The 12,741-nt window shown below is 36.0% G+C and overlaps 2 protein-coding genes across 2 annotated transcripts; one reads left to right on the forward strand and one right to left on the reverse strand.

The window, feature by feature from the left end:
• Positions 1-5,782: 5,782 nt before the first annotated feature.
• Positions 5,783-10,186, reverse strand: LOC141914517 (DDB1- and CUL4-associated factor 17-like). Its single transcript, XM_074805740.1, has 15 exons — positions 10,064-10,186; positions 9,751-9,812; positions 9,444-9,488; positions 9,205-9,295; positions 8,888-9,039; positions 8,727-8,802; positions 8,487-8,576; positions 7,996-8,103; positions 7,826-7,922; positions 7,328-7,464; positions 7,133-7,242; positions 6,941-7,055; positions 6,794-6,862; positions 6,551-6,712; positions 5,783-6,063 (listed from the first exon to the last, which is right to left on the reverse strand). The coding sequence occupies exons 1-15, from the start codon at positions 10,166-10,168 to the stop codon at positions 5,905-5,907; spliced, it is 1,578 nt and encodes a 525-aa protein (XP_074661841.1). The 5' UTR covers positions 10,169-10,186; the 3' UTR covers positions 5,783-5,904.
• A 124-nt stretch (positions 10,187-10,310) lies between these two features.
• Positions 10,311-12,605, forward strand: LOC141914515 (translocon-associated protein subunit gamma-like). Its single transcript, XM_074805738.1, has 5 exons — positions 10,311-10,464; positions 10,714-10,840; positions 10,940-11,032; positions 11,290-11,421; positions 12,175-12,605. The coding sequence occupies exons 1-5, from the start codon at positions 10,338-10,340 to the stop codon at positions 12,248-12,250; spliced, it is 555 nt and encodes a 184-aa protein (XP_074661839.1). The 5' UTR covers positions 10,311-10,337; the 3' UTR covers positions 12,251-12,605.
• Positions 12,606-12,741: the final 136 nt, after the last annotated feature.

Below are 12,741 nucleotides of genomic sequence, written 5' to 3' on the forward strand. Positions count from 1 at the left end.
TTCTCTTTATTTCCAATAAGGAACGTGGGTTCAATGCGGAAACGTCGACTGCATGAAATGGCGTCACTTGAAAGACGTTCACGACCCGACGAGCGTGCCGGAGAAATGGACGTGTAATATGAACGAAGATAAACGTTATAATTTGTGTAAACGACCCGAACAGGAATGGCACGAAGACGACGACGGAGACAACTTCGTTTATAACAAATACACCGAAGGTTCAATCGTTTGGGCGAAGATGGACGGATATCCTTGGTAAGCAGGGTTGTTTTATAGCAATTTTCCAACCGTTCATAGTGGATCTGGTTTTCACATACAGTGAGGGTTCCGTCGCCAATGCCCTCATCCTGTATTGAAAAATAAGACGTCAAACTACGAATAAAATGCTCTGAGACGAGATTGATGGAATTTCTGTTGAATTTATTTGTTTTGTATGTTAGGTGGCCCGGAATGGTCGAAATAGATCCGAATATTGACACATATTTTGAAGTACCGAGCGACGATGAAAGTTATGTTCCGGTAAGATCACTTCTTAAATACCCTCATCATCAATACAGTACTAGTAGGAATATACCTTCCACAGGGTGACTTAACCACCGACCTGGCAAAATAACGGGGTCTGACTGAAAAATCTCGAATTTTCACAAATCTTACCAAAAATTTTGACTAGTGTTTCTTTATAACTACATGATTCAATGAAAAATGACTAAATTGTAACATATTAAGCCTAAATATTTCTCTGATTCACTCTGGGAATTTTGTGTAATGGAAAACTTGCAGGATTTGTAAATGGGCAGAAAATGGCGGCACCCTGTCAAATTCTGTAATATTGACGTTCTTAAAACATGATTATGTAATCTTCACTTGTAGAATTACTATCACGTTGTGTATTTCGACGATAAAGTTTCTCGTACTTGGGTCAGAGAACATAGACTTAAAAGTTTCAACGACATGTCCCCAGAAACAACTGCTGCTGTGAGTACTAACCTCACAGTACTTTTTCAATAAAATTTCTTGATCTTAAAATAGGGATGATTGTCACTCTTATTTATTTGTTTGATACGTAAATCTTTAGTTAAGTAGTTTATTTCAAAGTTACAAAAAGTCAGGTAAAAACGTTTAGTTTTGCTGTTTTATAGGTGAGATATAATCGCGGAAAATACAAGAAGGACTTGGATAACGCCATCAGAAATGCTAAAAACGCCATAGAAATGACAATAATGGTTAGTGATGTCCTTTACTCTTTGATTTGCTATAAGAACATCTCAAAAACATTTTTTTGAAATTTCCTAACTGTTTTTAAACTCAAAATCAAAACTGATTAGATTTAAATTATCGATTTCTCTCACACAGGAACGCCTTAAGAAATACGGATTCGCAAACAGATACAAAGGTCACTGGGGGACGGAGGAAATCACGGATAGAGGCAACGTCCGGTTACCCGAGAAGAAAAGCGATGTTACTCGAATTTTAACCGACGCCGAGAAATTTTTGTCGCAAACAGTTGAGATTCTGGACACGATGGAAGAAGAGTTGCTTGATAATCGTGATAGCTCGACTGAGGAAAGCGGCGGTAGGTTGTTGCTGGAAAACTGTATTATATAGTAAAATCATTTTACCGAATTTACTCTGGATATACATGTATTAGAGACTTAGATTAAAGTCTTTCGACGGTCATTGCCTTCTCGATCATTGGAGGGAATCCTTTGTCGGATGATGTCACTATTGTGATCAAGACTGCAATGACCGTGAAAGACTGATTCTTTTATGGATAGTTCCTCAATAATTTCCCGCAGAACAGGGAAACTGGGAAAAACTTGGGAATTTGGAAATAATAATTCCCGGTTTGGAAATATTTGAGAAATTTTCCTCAAATCAGGGAAATATTTGGGAAATTCGTTACATTTCATGGATTGCATTTGCCAAGGGCGACTTTCTTCAGCGATTTCCCTTGAAAATCACCTTTATCAGCCAGTCACCAGTAAAATGTTGACTGTAGCATGATATGTCTGTTCATTTCCATTTGGGAAAATTGAAAAATCTCCCATGAAATACTTGGGAATTTTGAATTCATATAACTGTGGGAACCATGTTTCTTGCATACCAGGGTAGATGAATTTAGCTAGATAATTCTATAGATAAATTATTCTGGACCAAATAGATTTGTAGAAAATATATTACAGTTTTATTTTCAGGCGACGGCGATGAAGATTTCGAAATGAGCGAATCTCCTAAAAAGCAGAAAAAACGAAAAAAGCAATCGAAAACGAGTCGATCGCCATCAGATGACGCGGGAGCATCGACTGATGATGAAGAGGGCGGGCAACAACCAGAGAAGAAATACACCGGACAGAGTTTATCCGAGCGCCGCGATCGAATCAAACTAAAAACGAAACGTCGAAGTAAAGTGAATTCATCGCGTAAAATTGATTCGGACGAGGGTAAAAGACCGAAAAAGAAGACCAAAGTAGAAATTAGCAATGTTAAAAAACCGACCTTCGCAGTTCCTAAAATGCCGAAATGGAAAAAAGTTTCGACTAAGAATGATTCGCCAGTGCAGGTTCTAAAGTCACCGGTGCTCGCAAAAATATCTGAACCAGTTTGCAAAGACAATCTTCCTGAAGAAACATCTGAAAATTCACAAAAATCAGCGGTGAAACCGAGGCAAATGAAATCCAGTAAATCGAAGTTTCTCGCGCCGAACTTTAAACTAGATACGGTTACTCCCGATAGCAAAGATAACAACAAGGAAAATACCAAACCGAAGAAACGTAAATCATCCGATTGCGACATTCGAAACTTTTTCGACGTTACGAGCGCGGATTCGAAAGTCAAACGAAAGTTGATCGTCGATGAAAGTTCCGTCGATAAATCGCAGCAGAACGACGCGAACAGTTCACAATCAGCAGTAAAACAGCAGGACAGTGCAAACAGTTCACAATCATCAGTAAAACAGCAGGACAGTGCAAACAGTTCACAATCATCAGTAAAACAGCAGGACGCTGCAAACAGTTCACAATCATCAGTAAAACAGCAGGACAGTGCAAACAGTTCACAATCAGGGAGACACCGAGACTCGTATCTCGCAGATACATCGGTATTTACTATGGAGTTAGATACGCAACAATCCGACATCGGACGACCGTCCAGCGATCAGAATAATAATAATAATAATAATCGAGACGTTTCGGAGAATTTCAGTCAGGCCGAATCGACTTCGAACTTCGAAATAAACGTCGACGAGAACGAGACGACGGATTCCGCGTTCGTTATTCCGTGCGCTCAGCAGCAGAAACGTCGCTCGTCGAATGATGTTCGATACGATGATGATTGTATGGACGATGAGTTGAACGAGATAGCGTCTCAGTTATCAATAAAACACGCTCAAATAACAGATGGTAATGAGTCAGATCCGTTTGAGATCGGCGAAGAGTAGAAATGTTGAGCAGACGGCTTTATTTCGACTCCAAAATTCATTTCCGATTAATTTGAACGAGTCAAATTATCATGAACTGTTTTCAACTTATTAGTGATTGTTTCCAGGGTGGCCACTTTTACTTGATTTGCTTTTCCCCAACTACTCCCTAACATGCGTGTTTACCCTGAATGGATCTGCTAAGAATCCAATCAATTAACTCAGTAAAATATGTAAAACATAGATGAAAACTGCTTGATTTTACACGCAATCCAGCAATCTCAACACATTTCCCTGACTTTTCAGCCCTTATTGAACAAAATTCCTCGACTATTCCCTGACCTTTTTAAAGAAAAGAAAACTCCTTGACTTTCCCCTGATTTCCAAGTACTGGATAAGTGGTCACCCTGGTTTTGTTAATTCTAGTTCATCTCATACACAGAAAGTGTGTACATGAATTGTCTAGAGATGTTGGATTTCGACGTCACACAATGTTTTCTTATTGTTTAGTGTATTTAAATTTGTTAATGATTACCGCTCATTTATTGTTGTTGTTAGTTAAAGAAACGAGTTGAGGTTTCAACTTGTTGAAAGCAGGCCGGGCGTTTTTAATGCTAGAACTTGTGCAATATATCGAATGAGTTTGAATTGGAAATTACATGTGCAATAACATGATTGATAAAATGTGTGTTTGGTTGTGTTGCAAGTGATTTTTGTGTGTAAATGGGATTTAATGTGTTTGTATGTGTTAGGTGATTCTTGGTTAAGTATGTATAGGATAATATGTTATGGATATTCTCATTTGTGACGTCCATGGTTGTTTGAGTTGATGAGAGTTTGAGTTAATTGTCGGGATAGTGCAATATAAACGCGTGTAGTAATAATAATAATACACAAACGTATTAAATTGTTAGTGTTTCTTTAAATTGTTAGTGACGAAATTCACGTTGTTAATTCATGGAAATCCATGGTTGTTTGATTAAACTGATGTTTAATTAAGTCGGGATAGTGCAATATGAATGTGTAATCAGATACACAACTGTATTCAATTGTTGATGTTGTTTCTTCTGAATCTGTTAATGACTTAAATTTAATCATTCTAATTGTTAATGTCGAGTTTGTTTTCTACAACAGCCTAATTCAGGTCGACCAAGATCCAATCGGATTATCACATCGTAAAGCAGTCAGGTTTGCGATTTTTTAATCGGGAACCTGAAATGAGTAACAACTGCAATGGATTGATCACAGCTGAATCATAAGGATAGAACAAGTTCTATTTCTTATGACTGATGTCGCAGCCAATCAATGGCGAGTATTTTGTTCGGCCACATGATCGATAGTGCTGATCGAGTTGTAGTCGACCAATCAGCGGCCATGTGTGTACTACTGCTGTTCTTACGACAATCTGATTGGTTCGTAAGTCGGCCTGACCTAGGCTTTAAGCTCTTGTTAAGAAAAGTTAAATTTGTGCAATAAAAGATTAGATAAGTTTGCGCAATGCAATACTTACCGGTTGTTAAAACATTGCTTTTGTTTTATTAATTCTAGACGTAATAGAATTCACTCTATTTTAGTTATTCAATTAAGATTTATATTTGTTAGGTATGAAGTGAAGTTTGTTGTGCAAAGGGAAGCTCTTGATAAAGAGCAATACTTAAACGGTGTACTTCACTACAGTAGTGTAGGTTGAAGAGGTAGAAATTTACTATGGATCAAACCACAATGATAAACAACCAAACAATTTTAAAACATTGACAAATTCATTAAGAACTCACAATTTTCAGTTTTTAATAAAAAAATGATAATTCAGGGTTCTCGACGAATTTTCATTGATTTTAAAACTTTTTGTTTTCTTTTTACATTGTGGGGTTTGACATTGTACATATCCACTATTATTTCATAGGTTTCCTTTCCTGGATTCTGTAAATACATGTATATTGTAGTTTTGCCTATTTACTGAGTTTAGATAAACATTCATTCATTCACTTGTACATATCATTGAAATTTGTTCTATTTGTGAATAATGTAAATATTTGTTGTTTTTTTTTCAAATTGTTCAATGACTTGTTCAATAAATTGTTATTTAAACATTTGTTATGTTATTAGATATATATTGTACATATTCATAAAGTTGGTGTTTTAAAATCTTATGTTTAATAATTCATGTTCATCAAAATTCATTCCATTTTTTTTAGAATAAATGTATTTCATAATATTTACACAAAAGTTTCTTTCAATAATTTGACATTTCCTCTTGGAGGAGAGAACTACCTGGCTACTGATGTAGTTTGCTGAAATCCTTTGGAAGAAAAAATTACGCAAGAAAAATGCAATGCAGTATAAAATTTCATATTTTCATTAATCATGGACATAATTGCGATAACTAACCCTCTGCATAGATGCTGATATTGTGGTCACAATTTTGTTTGAAATTTAGCAAAGTTTTCTCGTCCTATATACAATTACTTGTGTACAGACGTAAAGTTTGTTCATTTACTTCTCTTTTTCTTCTTGGTAGTTTTTTTAACAGCACCAGTGGTATCCAATCTACGATCGAGTCTATACACATAACAACTAAATTTCGACATCGGTCCTTTCACTATATCGATTATTGTATCCATATCTATCAGTACTGTATGCCCGTAAAGCTGCAATGAAAGAAATAAATTCTAAAAGCCTGGAAAATTTGGATGCAACTCTACACTGCCAGTCGAGCGTGACACAATAGAACTTTTTACTCAAATGTGAACTCTGAACTGATTGGACAAAACAGACAGTTCCTACAGATCAATCATTCCTGGATACAAGAGCTTGAATCATCGGAACTGTTTATCTCTAAATCCATTATCATTCCGTGGTTTTGTAAGCAAATTTTTATCCTATAAACTACTATTTGGTTACTGCCTAATTAGGTTAAAAATATCCCGCTCCTGACCCATTTAGGCGTAGTTTACTGTCCAACTACAAATTAGACAAAAATTTCTAATTGCCTATTTCTCAAAATTGAAGGAGTTTTTGGAATTTGTTCAAATGAAAGGATTTCAAGCACCTTTAAAACATTTTTTTGTTATGAAGGATTTTTTTTAGGAATCAAGGAGTTGTAGAGACCCTGAAAGAGAGGATGTGCAGTTGTACCTCTTTCCATGGATGTTGTAGTTGAACTGTTTTTAGAAACTGTCCAGTCATATTGTCGAACATGTCTATTCTGCCTTTAGTGCCTGTTTCTTCAGTTCGGTCCACGTATATCAGCGATATCACTTCTAAACAAGGCTCATAATCTATACTGTTTATATAAACCTGCAATCAATGTTGTTAATCATTATAGAATACAACTGGACTTAAGAGTGAATAAGGTATTGATATTGCAAGAGCACATACCTCATTAGTGGTTTCATTAAATTGATCTGGTTGAAATCTTCTTTTAATACATCTTCCAGATGATGTCACCTACAATATGGGTAAGACAGAATTCATAATTCATGAAAATAAGAAACTTTAGATTATATCAGCAGTTTGTATACATACAGTAATAGAGGGTGGAGCACTTTCAGATTGAGCTAGAATCGTAGGTTTCAGAGTGCAATATTCCTTGATTTGATGCTGACCAGTCACTGGATTCTTATCACCAATTTTCAACACCCTCCAAACAAAAATTCAGCATTCAAATTCAGTACAACATGCCTTAAGGCAATATCAGTTTTATGATGTTGTACCTACCTGACTTGTTTAGGTCCGAGATGCAGAATTTTTTCAGATCCATCCAAGTGAAACGTAGCTGATTCTGGCTCAATGGACACGTCATCCATATCTAATACACCTCCATGAGCCTACAATAAGAAGAGAGATAATACTTTCGAACTAATAATCTTCAGTTTTCGATCAACGAAATAGAAATTCGGACAGGGTCTATACCAGGTAACCATTTTCCAGTGCATGCACGTGATGTATGCCTTCCTTTCCATGTGGAGTAATAATATAATGCCAGGGAATGCCACCAAACTGGACATTGTGAAGAGCACACTTTACTTCTAATAGTATTGGAGGACGCTCTGCAAAGAAATTTGTAGAATATTGTTTTCCCTGTCAAGAATCCAATCAATTAACACTTTTAAATACGTCAGACATGATGGAAATTGTTTGATTGTATGCGTGATCTAGATAGAACTCTCAACAAATTTTCCCGACTTTTCTCTGATTCTTCGCAAAATTGCCTGACTTTACCCTGATTTCCAGGTAAGTGACCTTCCTGTCAAATCTCGCAAATTAGCCTAAACAATAAGTAAGAATGTCAATCAAATGCTTTTCAAGCTGTAATCGTTATTAGAATAAAGACATCCACCAAGGCAAACCGTAATCAGTATAGAGCAGGGAAGATCTACTGTAAAATCAGTATTTGTAAAGACTGCTCACCTGTAAGTTTCAGATTAATCGGTAATCCGCAAGACGTATCACCTACGATACCATGGCCCTCAACGTACTCTCCCAGCTTCGCCCTGAAAAGTAAATTCTGTAATCAAATAAAATTTAGATTGAATTTCGTTGTACTACGCACCATCTAAACCAAAGTCAGCTCCACTGACCTCGGACATCAATCTTTCGAAACTATGAAAACGAACAACTCCGCCGTGATGCATGGTAATCAATAAACCAACACTAACTATAACATCAGTTACAGTCGGACCAAACACCTGAAATAAAACGAGAAATCATTAAACCTCAAATGATAAATACTGTGTACTCTGACTTTACTGAGTTAGACACAGAGTGGCCACTTTCCTGGAAAAATTCACTCTAAAAATCAGGGAAAAGTCAGGGAGACAGCTAGATCGCGCGTTAAATCAAACAGTTTCAGTCTATGTCTTACCTATTTGACTGTGTTAATTGATTGGATTCTTAGCAGATCGAGTCTGGGAAAACAACGTACATGTCAGGGAATACGGGTAGTCAGGGGAAAAGTGAGTCAAATAAAAGTGGCCACCCTGAGACAGTCTACTGCCATTATTCAACATCTAATCTTTAAGCAGAGTAAAACAGAATACTAGTTCTTTCTTCGTTTAAGGTCTATGCTTGCCTCTTTGGTGATTTCCATCATAGCCACAAATTCTAACGGATAAACAGACAATATAGCGATTGTTTGTACAACATTCCCTGCTACACCAGACTGAAAGAATAATAATTTTATTCAGTGAAAATATATAATCAGGACAAAAATGTTTTATCAAATATAGGACCTAGCTTGGAAACAAATCTTAGATTTAAGACCACTCGAGTCCACTTTTTCTACAGACATACAAATATCAAGTAACTGTACCTCTCGTTGCTGGTATTGATTAGATTGTTTTGAGCGTAATTCCAGTTGATAGCCTTCCTTAGCCCAAGCTATATGTCTAAAACGTAATTATCAAATAATATTACATTATTATTATAATCATTTCAATGCAGGTTTTGCCATTGTTAGTAAGAAACACGTACAAAAATTTACATCTGGATAAAGGAGCCAGGAATACCGATTCTAATAGTAAACCACTGTCTACGTCATATCTTACAAGTCGATTGTTAGCTTTTAAAGCGTATTGGCAAGGTCTAGACGATCTTCTGGTGTCTCTTAATTCGTGTGGATTTTCCTAATTTGAAAAGATAAAACTACCACCTATAGTAAAACGAACTGATCATCCAAATCAATTAATTAGATAACCTCAGGATGTCCATTCCCCATGCTTGAACTTTTACTCTAAAATTTTTCCAATTTTAAAGCAGGTTTTTTTTTCAATTCTCGATGTTTTGCTTACCATATTTACTTCACATATAAGGCTTTCGATAACTTTTTCTTTAACATCACACATTGGACGTTCGTATAATAATCGAGCTTCATTCTGATTCCTATATAACAAAAAAATATTACGAAAGTCCCGTTAAATATTCATCTAGTAAAAAAGCTCCTAATAATTCAAATGCAGGTTAGCTTATTGAAAATGGATCAATCTTGAGTCTTTAAGAATAAATTCAAGCCCACTTAAAACTTGCTTACAGCGTATAACATGAGCAATCTTGGTTATAATATAGTCGACCATTACTGCAATGAAAAAAAAACTCAAATGAGAAAACTACATTTTGAATTAGACTGTAATATAAGTTACAACAGGAATTATGAAATAAGTAAATTAAGAGACTTATCAAGTAATCAGAAGTGATACAAACTAATGGATAATATAACATAGAAACAGTTACAAGAAACAGATTTAGATTATACTGATATCCACCAGGCTGTCATAATTAAGGTTGCCCGATGATGCAGTCACCTTAAAACATTCTGAAAATATTATTCTATACTTAACCCCTCATATGTCAGTTTCCGGCTGCAATGCTTTTCGTGGATTTTGATGAATTTGGCATCTTTCTGGAATCATGAATTAAAACTGAAAATTTCTAAAACTAATGTTTTTAAGTTTTGTGCTGATTAAAGTGCAAATAAAAATCATTATTTCTGAAAATCTTGCATCTTGCAATAAATTGTGCATCATCGACTCAGCTTACACGAATACATTACTAGACTTTGTACTACAGATAAATAAAATTAAATTGAATTGCCCGGGCACTCATTTAGACTGAGTTATTGCACTTGGAATCGATTAAATATTCCTGACTCACGGCTGTCATCAGATTTCTGATGATTCTATAATTATTCTTCCTCCTTTCATTAGTTTTGCAGCTGTATTCATTGTCATTTAACAACTTTAGAACATTGCGTGACATTTCTAATGTAATGAGAATTAATTAGATTTGAATTTGAGATGAGAATAGGGGCGCTCCGAGAAAATCTTAGCGCAAACCGGTCGTTTCCCCGATAGGCGACGCTACTGAAAACCCGACGGAAACAAACGATCATCACCGGAAACATACGATCTTCCTTGCAACGTCGACAATGGCCGTGGGAAAGAAACTTACCCGTGAAGAGGAGCTTTTACTCCAAGATTTTAGCCGAAATGTCACCACGAAGTCATCGGCTTTATTCTACGGAAATGCATTTATCGTTTCTGCAATCCCTATTTGTAAGTGTTACCGACATTACTCGACGAATCAGTCAAAAATCGACGAAATACTCGTACGTTTTTTACATTTCCGGGTTCTACTCGCTTGCCAGGGCATTGCAGTGCCTTCATAACGAATATGTGTTGCATCTGTGATGGACTGTTACTATTGTTCAGTATGGCTCATGACAGTTGACTTTTCAAATTATCCTTATTAGAACAGTAATTCCTAACTACCAAATCCTGACCTTGCTATATACTTTCACACAGGGCTGTTTTGGAGAATTCACCAGATGGACCCATACCAATCTGGAATCATGTTCGGTATGATGACGCTAGTTAGCACATACTTGATGTCATTCGCGTATAAGAATGTCAAGTTCGTCCTCAAGCACAAGTGAGTATTGAATACTGTAGTTCAATTTCGTGGAGCCATTCCTGCAAATCCTGGTTCCTAGATAAGATTGTCATGGATCGAAAAACTTCTCGATTTCAGAGTTGCTTTGAAACGTGAAGAAGCCGTTACTCGCGAAGTGATGAAGTCGATCGGAGATGATAAGAAAATGTCGAAGAAAGAGAAAGACGAAAGGTGAACAATGATTGAAAATACTGGCAGAAATCAAACTCAATCGGTTCCAATGTATTAATAATGATTAAGATATCAGGGCCCTGTTTCATGAAAAAGTATCACCCAAAAATTGGTTAAGTTGGAATTGTTGCCGTCAATGAAAATATGAAGTAACCAATAACAATTACACCTGATTTGCAAAAAAAAATTAGTTTCAATATGATTTCGATAACTCAAACGGTTATTTTTATTTTATCAATTGTTGTTTCTTGTTTCAGAATTTTGTGGAAAAAGAACGAAGTAGCCGATTATGAAGCGACCACTTATTCTATATTCTACAATAACGCTTTCTACTTGTTGTTGATGATCTTGTTATCGTTTTACGTTCTACGATCGTTCTCACCGATGTTGTATCCTTTTATCGTGCGGCGACTGTCGCCGCAACTCGCGAAAAATGGCTCGATGATCGTAAGTGGAAATTACTAAAAATGAGGAATCGAGTTTAGGTAGTGTATAGGATAAACATTAGCTGCTTACAAAACCACAAAATTAACGGATTAGGCTAAACAAAAATGATACCTTGTTTCTCCGCAGCAGCCGGGTCATTTTTGTAAAATATGATAAAATTTATAAACAGTTCATTTCTATAGCGGCCGGGTCTGTTATGGTAAAATTGATCACGATTTAAAAAAAAGTAATGTATAGGGTAGATAGGCGACCGGCCGGGTCAACATTTAAGCTCAGCAGAGGGGAGAAACAAGGTATCAATTTTTTTTAGCCTTACTAAGATAAACGGTACCGATATAGGAGGAGTCTACTGTATTTGGGATATAAAAGTGATAAGACACTTCCTGAAAATATGAAATTCTCTCCTTTAAAACTCGTTTTATCCAGGAATGACTGATCTGTAGGGACCCTGTATTACCGGTAAGTTATTCCTAGATATCAATTGTAATCGTACACGAGGTATTACGGTAGACTATTATTCCCTTATTAGAGTTGTTTTTTGGTATAATTCAACTCTGACAAACACTTATTACCCGGTAATAGAAGATTCATAATAGTTTGGTACAGTTGATTCAATGTTGTAGACAAATACTGAAATCCCGATAATTTTGACTCTTGTCTTTTCCCGTGTTGAATTTTCCTTGACTTTCTTACAGTAACTACATTTTATCAGTAGGCGTCGCATCTGGACTGATCGCGTTATTCTCGACGAGTACCAAAACTGGAAAATAGATACGAGAAACGGAGACGAAAGATCGCGGAGAGAGTGCAGCTGAAATTTCTTGAATGGATTTAATGATAAAAGAATAGACTCTTTGAGATCGAGAATGAGACAGTCGTGGAAATCCACCTGTTCGATGATAATCAGTGACTGCATTTACAAGGTCTTTCTCCGTGCATGCGGTTCATATTCTTGATTTATTCGTCGAACGCCAGAAAAGGACGGACACAATGTTTAGATACTTAAAGCAATTTTCAACTGTCTCTTCTTATGTAAGAGTGATGTATAAAGATTATATTCATCAAGATTTTCCGCAAGATTTATTTATGCATAAAAAAAATGAAATAATTTTTAATATAATAAAACGACACCCACAGCAGATACCTGGCTTGTTTCTTTTTGTTTGTTTTTTCTGTCCTAGAATTTTATTCATCAATAATATGACTATCTGTGTGGTAGTGCCCCAATATTGCGTTGTTGGACATCGAACTGCCTATTAGCG

The sequence above is a fragment of the Tubulanus polymorphus genome, unplaced genomic scaffold (genome assembly GCF_964204645.1).
Source record: "Tubulanus polymorphus unplaced genomic scaffold, tnTubPoly1.2 scaffold_37, whole genome shotgun sequence".
Classification (NCBI taxonomy): Eukaryota; Metazoa; Nemertea; class Palaeonemertea; order Tubulaniformes; family Tubulanidae; genus Tubulanus; species Tubulanus polymorphus.